The sequence below is a fragment of the Vipera berus genome (assembly GCF_964194415.1).
Source record: "Vipera berus genome assembly, chromosome: 15".
Taxonomy (NCBI): Eukaryota; Metazoa; Chordata; class Lepidosauria; order Squamata; family Viperidae; genus Vipera; species Vipera berus.
This window is the reverse complement of record NC_138218.1, coordinates 10,858,373-10,870,838: the sequence shown is the minus strand read 5'-3', so window position 1 is coordinate 10,870,838 and position 12,466 is coordinate 10,858,373. Positions and strand designations below refer to the sequence as shown.

Genomic DNA, 12,466 nt, shown 5'->3' with positions numbered 1-12,466 from the left:
ACCCATTGGATGCTCATGCCTTTCTCAGGTGCCAGACTGGCTAATTTGGCTGTCAGTGATTCCCTCCTCCTCCTCCTCCTCCTCCTCTTGTTTCCAAGCTTGGTGGGCTTGGAAAGTCAATGTTTATGGCCATCGGCGGGTTCCCCCTCCGGAGGCGTCTATATTTAGAGTTTGGGACAGCTTCCCAGGCTTATGACTTTTGAGGAGGGGGGTGTCAAGGCTGTCCCGGGCTTAAGCAGGAGAGAAGCGAGAGAGGGAGGGAGGGGGGGCTAGCTCTGCCGTCCACCTCTCCTCCACGGCTGAATTTTCCTCCCCCCCTCTCTTTAGAGACAACGTGCCACCATGCCCGCTGTTTCCAACCGAGCCAGGGCCCGGGAGAGGAACGTCTTGAACCGAACCGAGTTCCTCTCCCTCAACCAGCCCTTGAAAAGTGGCCAGGAGTCTCGGAGTCTCCCACGGAGGCTGAACAGCCAAGGGGGGCCTGCCCCGGCCCAGAGCGAGGGCTCCAAGGAGCAGCGCCCGTCTCAGCAGCTGCCGGAAGAAGACCGCATGCAGCTGAACCCCACTTTCAAAGGCATCGCCTACAATTCCTTGCTGGCCATTGACATCTCCTTCTCCAAATGGCTGGGGGTCTGTGCCAGCAACGCTGCGGCCTGGGGCAATGCCCGCTCCATGGTCAACCTCATTGGCATCACCGGGCACGGCATTCCCTGGATCGGGGGCACCCTCATCTGCTTGGTCAAAAGCAGCACCTTGGCTGGGCAGGAAGTTCTCCTCAACCTGCTCTTAGGTGAGTCTTTTGCTCTTCTCCCTCTGCTCCGAACACCCCCAGACCCCATAATTCTCCCTGCTTTCCTGTTACTCAACTCATTCTATAGAATGAAATCCCATCATTCTCCCTGTTTTCCTATTCCATTCAATGAATCCTATTGCGTGGAATTCCATATTCCTCAATGTTTTCCCATTTATCCTACTCAATCCTACAGGTTGAAATTCCATCATCTTGTATTCCTGTTTATCCTACTCAATTAACCCTGTTTTCCTATTTATTTTACTCAATTAATCCTATGCTACGAGATTCCATAATCTCATTGTTTTCCTATTTAACACAACACAGGGAGAGTCCTGGAGTCTCGCTGTCCGTAGTCCTCCTTCTTTTCCAATTTCCTTACTCCCTTATTTTCTTCCGCTGCACTCTTGATTTTCAAACTCAGCCCTTCATCTGGGAAATGGGCATACTAATCAAACTGAATCGTCGAAAGCAGAGATCCCTAGCAAAGTCAGAAGAAAGCCAAGGTTCATTTTGTAGTCAAGTTCCGCTAGAGACCAAAGAAAGTCCAAGGGAATACAATTCGATGTTTGTGGAACAAACTCATGTTCATCTCCCACAATCCTGCATCTTCCAAATAAATCCATTTATGGGCCTCGTCAGCAACTAGGCCCGGCTGTGGGGGATCGAGGCAAGCCCCCAGAGCAGGTGGGAAGACATTGGTTTAAATACGGTTCACGGCCACAGAAGGCTGAAATTCGTTTTGCCGAAGAGAACGTTGGTTTATCGACAAGTACTGATAGGGATAAGTCAGTAGAGCCTCCATTTTCAGGGATAGCATACCAGATTCCCTCACCTCCTTATTGTGCTAAGAAAGCCCATTGGATGTACAGGCAGTCCTTGACTTATGACTGCAATTAAGCCCACAATTTCCGTTGCTAATCTTTGAGGTCATTATGGTTTCCTCCATTTACTTGGCTTGTCAGAAGCCGGCTGGGAGGATGACAAAGAGTGATCCCGTGATCCCGGGACAGTGCAACCATCATAAGAACGAGCTAGTTAGCAAGTGTCTGAAATTTCTTCACGTGACCACGAGGAGGAAAACCGGTCACGAATGACTTTTTTCAGAGCCGTTGTAACTTTGAATGGTCACTAAATGAATGATCACAAGCCGAGGACTTACCTCTGTTGTATCCACTCCGCTTCTACCTTTTTGAGTTCCATCTAAAGTTGACTTTGCATTGAGTTCACTCGAATTATATGTCATGTTTCTTCATCACCCATCTCCCTCGGGAAGAGCCTCTGGATATAACCAAACTAGAACTCACCGTCTCCTGGTTTGTAGCCGGGTGCCTTAGCCCCCAGACCAAACTGCCTCTCTGTTATCTTCCAGGTCTCCATATTTCCTCCTTTCCGACCCTGGAAAGGAAGTCCTCCTGGGGACGAAGGAATGGATAGTATCCTGGTGGGGAAAGGATTGTGAACATACCAAGGGGAGAGCACTCTGTTCTGATGAGTTCCTCCTCTCTCATCTAAACCAACACATGGTCAGAAAGATGGAGGGGGGGGAAAAAAGCAGTGAATATTTTCAAGATGTTTCTTGAAAACAACTCAAGGCCTCGAAGGACGGGGAGAGGGTTTTTTGTTGCAAGATTTGAGGCTAAGTTGCTCAAAAATTAAATATTCTTCCATAGCTGGGCGACCTCGCCTATGAATATTTCAGGACACAGCTTGTTTTCTGCAAATGTGTGTGTGTGTGTGTGTGTGTGTGTCTTTGAGCAATGTGTAAGAAGGCCTTTGACTCACCCTTCCTATCTTAAAAAAAAAAGATAAGCAAGAGATTCTTGAAGGTTAGAGGTTGCAACAATTTTTGCATGGGGTGACTAATCTTTTTCTAGCCAAGCACAATGTAAGTAGAGAATTTCCCCAGTAAGAAGTGCGATGGGGTTCACATCTCACTTTACATGAACAAAGTGTTTCCTGTTTTGCAAAGAATTCTGTTTTGGCTCCGTTTGAATTTACAACAGCCTTCTGAGAGAAAAAAAAATACAGTCAAGGCTTTTTTATATATATGATAACTGCAGCAAAATTATCTATGCAGGACAATTTGGCAATATCTACAGTGAAGGACTGACCGGTCAAGATGACAAAATTTGCTGAAATGGCTAAGCTGATTTGTCTGATTAGAAACAATCAATGACTGGGAATCCCTTTAGACCTTTTGGGTGAAAAAGAAAAAAATAACGCAATTTATGGTTTGGATGACTGCACAGGATAGATGATAGAAAGAGGAGAGTCAGGATGTAAGCTACGGGAGGGGGAAGTTAAAATATCAGTCTACTTATAATTGCTCAGAAGAAAATCGGAAGCCACTTCTTTGTATCTTTTCTTATGCCTTCTCTTTTCTAGTTTTCTTCCCCATTTTGGTAGTTTTAGCTTTTTTCTTTGACTTCATTGCACTTTGCTTCATACTAGTAGTTCTTACTATTGTTCCTTCAGAATGATAGAGAGATATGTCGATACAAATTAGATCGATAAACAGACAAAAAGAAGTAGATAGATAGATAGATAGATAGATAGATAGATAGATAGATAGATAGATAGATAGATAGATAGATAGATAGATAGATAGATTAGAGAGAGAGAGAGAGAAGAAAGGATAAATGATTATATATATATATATATATATATATATATATATATATATATATATATATATATATATATATATATATGTGTGTGTGTGTGTGTGTGTGTGTGTTAAATGTTTGTTAAGCATTCAGAATACACTTGCTTAGTCCCAGAGACGGGACAAATCTTATTTCCTGTTTCAGCCTAGCCCAAGGCCATCTTTGTTAGCAAGCCAAAAAATATATATATTAGAGAGAGTGGATGGATGGAAGGATGGAGACTAGAGAATGAGAGATTAAGAGGGATCGATGGAATGATAGAGAGAGAGATTAGAGAAAGTGATAGATGAATGGAGAGTAGATAGATGGAGATTAGAGAGAAATGGATGGATGGATGGATGATAGAGAAATAGAGATTATAGATAGTTTGACAGATAAAACAATCATATGAAGACACACATAACCCCTCCTGAAGGTTACCAGATAATAAATAAAGAAGCAAAGAAACAACTTTGTGAATGTCCCAATAATTCTGTTTGGTCTCCCTCCCTCTCCGAGGCTTATGATGCAATCATACCATGAATCCTGAGGAGGCTATTCTGGGTTCCCAGGAATTTCCAAATTGGAGCTGAACTGAGAATGCTCTGCAGGAAACCAACTTATTTGCAATGTGATCTTTTCTTGGCACAAGTTTGCCTGGATGAATGTTCCTGAAACCTGGGCAGAAGCCACACTACGGTATCTGGTTCAGATATACAAACTGGTTTGTTTGTTTGTTTTCCCTCAAGGACATGGCACTCAGGTGGAAGGGACAATCCCTGGCCAGATTGTGGTGAAACTGACAACTCTAGTTTTTGGACAAGAGAGGTTGGATGCCTTCTCCTTGATTTACCCAGAAGAATATTTTCTGCAGTGTGTGTTCATAAATCAGCTTTCTTTTTCTCACATTTTGCCTGCCCGACTCCCAAATTTTTAATCATTTTTTTTAGCAGTATGGTCTAGTGGTTGAGGCAACAGGCTAGAAACCAGGAGACGGTGAGTTCTAGTCCTGCCTTAGGCATGAAAGCCAACTGGGTGACTTTACCAGGAGACGCCGAATTGTAGTCATGTCAGACTTGAATAGTGGCTGAGAGACTTTGAGCCAATCCCCTCATTGCATTAGGACACATTTTTTATTTAACTATGAAATTTATATTCATTAAATATAAAGTTTAAATAATAATAATAATAATAATAATAATAATAATAATAATAATAATAATAATAATAATAATTTGTATATAATTATTAACTTTGTGCTCATGCCCCTTTCTCTCTCTCTCTCCTTCCTTCCTTCCTTCCTTCCTTCCTTCCTTCCTTCCTTCCTTCCTTCCTTCCCCCCCCCTCTCTCTTTCTTTCCTTCTTTCTTTCTCTTTCTCTCTTTCTCTTCCATCCTCTAGCTCTGCTCCTGGACATCATCGTTGTAGCCGGGTTACAGAAAATAGCAAAGCGGAAAGGTCCTTATGATATCACTCCAGGCATTTTGGACTATCTGACGATGGATATCTACGCCTTCCCTGCTGGTCACGCCAGCCGAGCTGCAATGGTGTCCAAGTTCTTCCTCAACCATCTGGTTCTAGCTGTCCCTCTCCGTATTCTTCTTGTCCTTTGGGCCTTCTTAGTGGGACTCTCTCGGGTCATGGTGGGACGTCACCATGTCACTGATGTCCTGTCTGGGTTTGCCTTTGGTTACATCCAATTCCGACTGGTGGAGATTCTCTGGATGTCTTCCAACACGTGCCAGATGCTGATTTCTATGTGGTGAAGAGGAGTGATGACCTCAGCTTTCTTTCATTTTCTGTTTGAAGACACGGACAAGGCCAGAGACAAAAGAGCCATGAAGCTTGCTCTTTTAAGAGTTCTTCTAGAAGTTCTTCAAACTTCTTCTTAGAAGTTTGTCCTTCTGAGAGATGGAGCTGAACCTCCTCAGGAAGCTTAAAGAGACCGCCCTGTCTCATGTAGCAACCTCATCTGGGAATCATTGAGACTGATTTTTGATTGATTGATTGATCTTTGGCTGTTTTTTTCCGTGATTCCAACCAGAAAGCAAATCCAAGGATCAGGGACAACGTTGCTTTCTCTTGCTATCTGGCTGTTGAGACATCTCGTAGCTCTTGCTTTTTAATCTGGGGACAATCGTAGAATTTAATGGCAGTTGAGAAATACAGGAGGAGCTTCCTTGCCCAAGTTGAGGTGTCCACCAGTTGTGTTGCGACTCTCGTTCTTGGACATCCCAGCTTCTCTGCCTTCTTTCCCAACTTGGACATCATCCAGATGGGTGAACTTCAGTTCTCAGAATTCTTTAGTTAGTATGGTCACTTGCTAAGAATTGTGGGAGGTGAACAGCATCCTTCATAGTGTGGACTTCACTTTCCAGAATTCCATAGTTAGAATGGTCACTGATGAGAATTGTGACAGAGGATGGGCATCAGCAACAAGGATAGACTTCATTTCCCAGAATTCCCCACCAGCACCTGGCCAACACTGAGAATTCTGGGATCTCAAGGGCCCCCTCCAGAAAGGTGGATTTCAGCTTCCAGGTTGTGAATTCTAGAAGATGAAATTAATGCATTTGGACAACCTACTATGGGGAAAAACTTACACCATGCCTTATAAATTATTGCTAATGATACAAGAGTGTTGTGTATCTCTTAGACATTTTTCCTTGTTTTATTGCCAGTTTTCTAGCCAAGCAAAATTCAGGAACCTTTAAGAGAGCCAGGTTAGGGTAGTGGACTAAGGTGGCAATCATAATCGAGTTCAAAGCATCATTTGCCAAGTTTACAAGTCTGCAGCCAAGTTCACACACAATGGATTCCCCCAATGTAAACATTGATTTGCAAAATAAAGTGGCTGGATTCACCTATTATGCAGAAGAGAAATCAAACCCACTAACCTATGATTTACAGCAATGTTCCCCAATCGTAGCAACTTCAAGGTGGACTACAACTCCCAGAATTCTCAGCAATGGCTAGGCTGATGGTGAAACTCTGGGAGAGGAAGTCCAAGGTTGAGGAACCTTGACTTAGAGAGACGTCTGAGCTCAGGGAAAAGTTGACCTGCCATGTAATGCTTAAATGTGGTTTGTTGCATCATTGGTGATCAAGTTCATGGTAAGCCGTAAACCAGAGCAACAATGGCTGAGGTGATATAATTGAAACTAAGCTAAGCCTTGAATCGGATGAAGAACATTGCAAACCCTACTTTACAACCAAGAGATATGTCAAATGAATAAGCTGTGGTTTATGTGGTAATATTGGTTGAAGGAACCTTGACTTAGGATTCCTTTAAGCAAATGAAAGTTTTTTGATCAGGTTCATGCAGTGCATAATTTATGCAAATGAGGCCTCTACGGCTTGCTTATTCAAACCACAGTTTAGTGCAATGGGGGAAGCCAACTATCCCCAACCTCACGGAGAACAATGAAAGGATGACTTACAGATAAATATGGCTGTTTCCCCTGTCCACTACACTGGATGATCTAGAAGAGAAAACATCTTGGGGATCTTCTAATGATCTTTGGAATCCTTATCGCTCGATAAAACTGGAATTTAATTTGTAATAAAGGGTCTGACAAGTTTGGTCTTGTTTGTTCCTTCTTATACTCAGGAAAAGAGCTTAGTTGTAGAACGATGAATGGTGGCCTGGAGGTGGCCTGGAGGTGCTTTTCACAAGTTTGAAGCCTCAGGGAGATGCAGTGGGTCCACACAACTTTACCTCCAAAAGGGAAGGATTTTGCTTCCATCTCCATAGCAACCGTTGCAGATGGAAGGATAATCCTCTATTATAATTCTTTTACCATCAGAGTTGATGAATTTGAAAGCTCTGTCTAAGAGCATCTGAATTTTCTGTGGACCCTGCGTTTGGGAAGGGGGAATATCCTCAGCAAATTGAATAAAAGTAATGGAATTAAATCAAATTGAATTGGGACTTTTATCATCTCTGCATAGCCCTCCAGCCAATTAACTGGAGAGCCCTAAGCTCTCCACACTGCTCTTGACAGGTTATGCTGGTTTATGATCTTAAATAAAGATTTGAGTTGAGTTGACTTTTGATTTGATTTGAGATTTAATTTGTGTTCTGATTTGATATTTGATAAATTCTGGGAGTTTCAGTTCATCGGCATTCAGGAGGTTTCCCACCCATGACCTAAATGAGAATTTAATCCTAGTTTTGGAAAATAAGGCAAGATCCACTTAATGTCCAGTGAAGTAGCACCTTGGACAGCGGCTGACCAGTTCAAGCTGGGAATTCTGAATTGGATCCAATGTTGCTTGCTTTGCCTGACAAGCTACGGGCTGAAATCAAAATCTAATAGACGCGGTTACTCCTTACTAATGCGTTCTTATTTAATGAGCTTTTGGATGGTTGCATTTTAATACTTTAATTAGCGCCTCATGCTTTTTCTTCCTCTCCAGCCATTAGCCTGGATACGAAGCACACCGCTGAGTTGAAAAGCGACGATGACAAAAATCTCCTGCATAATTTGATTTAAAAGAACCAACATCCATTACAGACTCCATATACATTTCTTGATCTTTCTTTCAAAGGATCCCCGGTAAGAAAATTCAGGCACCAGAGAAGGGAGTGCAATGCTTTGGGGGAAAAAAATGTATTGGATGCCTTTTGATTTTATCTTGATGGGCTCCAAAAGAATTGTGTAGCTGCCTTTGCGAAACTCAGGAGTGCTATGCATCTCCAAGGCAGGGATTTGTTGAGCGCAACCTCTAGTCTTCTACCTGTTCGTCCTGCATAATGACTGTTACAGCCCTTACACTGTACAGGTAGTCCTCGACTTACGACACAATTGAGCCCCAAATTTTTGTTGCTAAGGGAAATAGTTATTAAGTGAATTTTGCCCCATTTTACCACAGTTGTTAAGTCAGTAACGTGGCTGTTAAGTAGATCAGAAATTTGGGGCTCATGTGATGTGATGGTAAGTTGAGGACTAATGTATGGACGGGATCTGCAAACAGGCAGAAATTAAGGTGACAGCTCCTGCAATGCAGTCGACCTCCTTGACCAGTGTCCTTTCAGCCAGCACAGATGCCAAGCTGGCCGAAAAAACACGTTGGGTGAAGCGGTATAAGATGATGGTTTGCTTCAGCTGCCGATTAAGGAGGAAGTGGTTGGCAAAAGGGCAGAAGTTTCTAGCCAGCTGAGTGAGGAACAATTCTCTGCCTGAATCAGCACAAAACTGGAACTGAATTTTGGAAGCATCTGAGAAATTATGGCGATGGGCAGGAGACAACCAAGAAGCTTCCTACAGAGAGGAACGTACAAAGAGAAATACGATATAGAGTCCTCTTAATCGGTTTTTTTTTGTTATTCTGAATGTGGAGGCGTAGTCCTGGGCTGCATCAACAGAGGGATAAGTGAAGTGAAGTGACAGCACCATTTTATACTGCACTGGTGAGGCCACCAGTGGAATTGGAATTGTGTGTCTAGTTCCAGTCTCCGTGATAACAAAAAAGACGCCGAGATCTTAGAAAGTGTGCAAAGAAGAGCAACAAAGATGACAACAGGTCTGGAGGCTGAATCGTATGATGAATGGTTAACTAGGTTTGCCTAATGAAGGGGTGACATGATAGCCGTCTTCCAATATTTGAGGGGCTGTCACAGAGAAGAGGGGGTCGACCTATTCTCCAAAGCCCCTGAAGGCAGGACAAGATGAAAACTCATCAAAGAGACACCCAACCTAGATCTAAGGAGAAATTTCCTGATTGTGGGAACAAATCATCAGTGGAACAGCTTGCCTCCAGAAGTTGTGGGTGCTCCATGACTAGAGAGATTGGAAAGCCATTTCTCTGGGATGGTGTCTCATTCAAACAGGGAGTTGGACTAGAAGACCTCCAAGGTCCCTTCCAACTCTATGATTATTTTATATAAACTTTGCATCCTAAATCCTTGGACAATTATTTCATTGGTTTCCTTAATATAGGCTCGTCGGCTTTCCAAGGACTCCATCTTGTGGAGATACTTGATTATCCCATTTTTCTTCTGCTGCTTGGAAGGACCCAGCTTTAAATGAATACGCATATTAAACAGATGGTGAAATTGTGATGTACACTCTCTTTAATAGTATATATGGATCGTTAAAAGTATATTGTACATAGGTATTCTTTATATATTTAAATTGTACATTGTTAAAGAGTGCATTACAGACTTAACATCTAAACTGTGTATTGTTATGTATTATATGCACATTATTTAAATATTGAAATTCTGTATTGTTAAAAGTACGTAATACACATACTATTTAAATATTACTCAAATTGCATATTGTTAAAGTATGTAATATACACACTATTTAAATATTCAAATTCTATATTGTTGAAGTGTATATTATATACACACAATCTGAATATTATTTCAATTATACATTGCTAAAGTCTGTATTGTACACAGGCTATTTAAATATTACTCAAATACCGTATTATTTAAGTATTTATTTATTATTTATCAAAATTATATAGCTGTCCATCTCACAAAACAAACTCCTCTGGGCAACGTACTAATATTATCTATATACACACACGGCATATAAAAAATGCACATTTTAAAAATTGTTTTCTGGTGTGCACCTCCCCTCGTTCACTCTTCTAAGTGTTTGCAAAAAATATTAGGTATATTTGTTCTCTTGAGTTTGATGGGTTGCCTTGGAGATATATAGATCTCTGGAGAATCTGGCATTTATAGTAACTGGCTGGGAGATGTGCGTAAACTAATTCCTAGTGTCAAGATAAAGGATCTGATTCTCTGTAATTGCTGTTTGTGATCTATCTTCAAGAGCTTCTTCCATCCCGGACAGTGTATATTGTAGAAAAGAAAAATCCAGGATGGGATTAACCATAAGTTTGTTGGCTAAAGCAACAAATGGAGAAAATCTGGAGTTATTAGCCTTCCGTCTTCTATCTATATCAGGGGTAGGCAACCTCGGCTCTTTTATGACTCATGGACTTCAACTCCCAGAATTCCTGAGCCAGCTGACTCAGGAATTCTGGGAGTTGAAGTCCATGAGTCATAAAAGAGCCGAGGTTGCCTACCTGTGTCCTAGACAGGTAGGCAACATTTTGTTACTTTCCTTCTTTTTTCTTCCTACTTTCCTCCCTTCTCCTTTTCCCTTTTCTTCTCCTTCCATTCCTCATTTCCCTCCCTCCCTTTTTTCCTTTTCCTCCTTTTTCCTTTCTTTTTTCCCTTCCTTTCTCCTTTCACATTTTTCCCTTCTTCACCTTCCTTCCTTCCCTTTCTCGTTCTCCTTCCCTTTCTTCCCTCCCCCCCCTTATTTTCTTTCTTTCCTCCCTCCCTCCTTTTTTTTCTTTCCTTCTTTCTCTTCTTCATTTCCCTGCCTGCCTGCCTTCCCCACTTTCCCCCTTGCTCTCCCCGGCGGGCCCTGCAGGCGCCGCTGTCCCCTTCCGCCAGCCGGGCCGCGGCGGGCTGAGCTGCTCACTCCAGCCCGGGGACTGGTAGGCCTCGCTGAGGAGGCGGAGGCGGAGGAGGAGGAGGCGGAGGAGGCGGCGGCGAGAGGCGGAGGGCCAGTCGAAGAGACGCCGAGGCAGCAGCAGCAGCAGCAGCCGCCGCCGCCGCGCCGAACCATCCGCCGCCATCCGCCGCCCCCAGGCGCCCCGCCCGCCCGCCAGCCGGCTCCCCAGGCGCCCCGGGCTCCCCGCAAGCACCACAGGTGGGCCTCGGGCGGCGGGCGCGGGGCTGGGGGCTCTGCCGCGGGCCGTAAGATGGAGACGCAGCAGGCCCGGCCTGGCTCGCCGGCCTCCCTTCCCAGCGCAATGAAAAGCCAAGCAAAGCATCCTCCCCTCTGCTTTTGCTCCCCCCCATTGCAAAAAAGGGGGGTGTTTTGCAAAGGGGAGGGGTGCATTTCGGTGGAGGGGGGCTTTTTTTTGCAATGGGTGCCAGGACGTTGCATGGGAGGGGGCGCTCCCCCTTTCTCCTCCCCCCGGTCCCCAAGTCTTTATTTGGGGTGTTTATTTTTTTGCAGAAGACTCTTCCACGCAGACCCCGTCGGAACCTGGGGAGGGGGAGCTTTGGAGGTCGTTCCTGGGCTGGCAAGGCCTGTCTGAAGCCCCCTCCCCTTTTTCCTGGCGGCTTCTGCCTCCCACCCACCCTCTGACTTATTTATTTTTGTGCATTTCTTGAAAACAGGGCTGGAGCCGCCCCTCTTGCAGACGACTCTTTGCACCCGATTTAAACACAAATTTAATCCTGGCTTAATGGCATCTTTATTTTTTTTCCCTCCCTCCTCCTTTCCCCCCCCCTTCTCCTTCTCCTCTTTCCTGGATCTGAACTGAACTGGCCTTTTGAGGTCCCCCCCCCCCGGGAAGGGGGGTCGGTGTGTGGTTGTGTTGCCATTTTGTGCTGCTGTGCCTGCTGCTGCTTTCTCCCACCAGGGTTAGCGTTTCCATTGTTTTGGTTGCGGGTGTCGCCTGCCAGCCAGGCCTTGGGCGATGCTGGCCCCCCCTCCCCACATCATCCGTGCCCAGGCTGGCTACCAGAACTGCCCGCTGGGCTACCTGGGTGGACATCAGGCGACGCAAATCTGGATTTTCCTGGTGCGTTTTGCAAAAAGCATCCATTTTTCGCTACGACACACCTGGTGTTCCCAAGCAGAGCAAGCAATGGCTTCCATCTCCTTTTTTTTTCTTCCTTCCTTCTTCATGCGCTGCCAATGCGAAGAGAGGAGAGCCAATGTTTAAAAACAATCTTTATTATTTGGGGGGGAGGGAGCCATGGCAAAATTTGCATTTTTTTGCCAGGTTTTAGGTTGCGTTTTTCGTGGGATGGTGGTGGGAAAGGCGGGCGTCTGGTTTGGAGACATGCCGCAAGTGCATTAGTGGTGTGGGTGATAAACATGGAAGGGTTTCCCAGTGTGCGCCTCTCTTTGGGCTAGATTTGTTCGTTTTCTGCTTTAAACGCAAAAAAGCCTCTCCTTTTACCTGGATTGGGGATGTTGGAATTCAGGAGATCCAGCCAGGCTTGTTTATTATTTTATTTTATTTTATTTTATTTTAAAAAA

The 12,466-nt window shown here is 44.2% G+C and overlaps 2 protein-coding genes across 6 annotated transcripts in view; both read left to right on the top strand.

Moving 5' to 3' along the window:
* Positions 1-238: 238 nt before the first annotated feature.
* PLPP7 (phospholipid phosphatase 7 (inactive)) lies at positions 239-7,476 on the top strand. The gene is made up of 2 exons (XM_081339701.1): positions 239-790; positions 4,839-7,476. The coding sequence occupies exons 1-2, from the start codon at positions 343-345 to the stop codon at positions 5,201-5,203; spliced, it is 813 nt and encodes a 270-aa protein (XP_081195827.1). The 5' UTR covers positions 239-342; the 3' UTR covers positions 5,204-7,476.
* Positions 7,477-10,497: 3,021 nt separating this feature from the next.
* The window catches only part of PRRC2B (proline rich coiled-coil 2B), a 31,674-nt gene continuing 29,705 nt past the window's right edge, over positions 10,498-12,466 (top strand). For all 5 annotated transcript variants that reach the window (XR_014028027.1, XR_014028028.1, XR_014028029.1 and 2 more), the window contains exon 1: positions 10,498-11,119. The gene's annotated coding sequence lies outside the window, so the exon portion shown is untranslated. The remainder of the gene's footprint in view (positions 11,120-12,466) is intronic.

What these genes read in the sequence shown, in the direction of transcription:
- PLPP7 (XM_081339701.1), top strand. Translation starts at nt 343, where the DNA reads ATGCCCGCTGTTTCCAACCGAGCCAGGGCCCGGGAGAGGAACGTCTTG. An exon ending in TCTCCTCAACCTGCTCTTAG is followed by an intron (nt 791 to 4,838) that starts GTGAGTCTTTTG and finishes TCCATCCTCTAG; the next exon opens with CTCTGCTCCTGGACATCATC.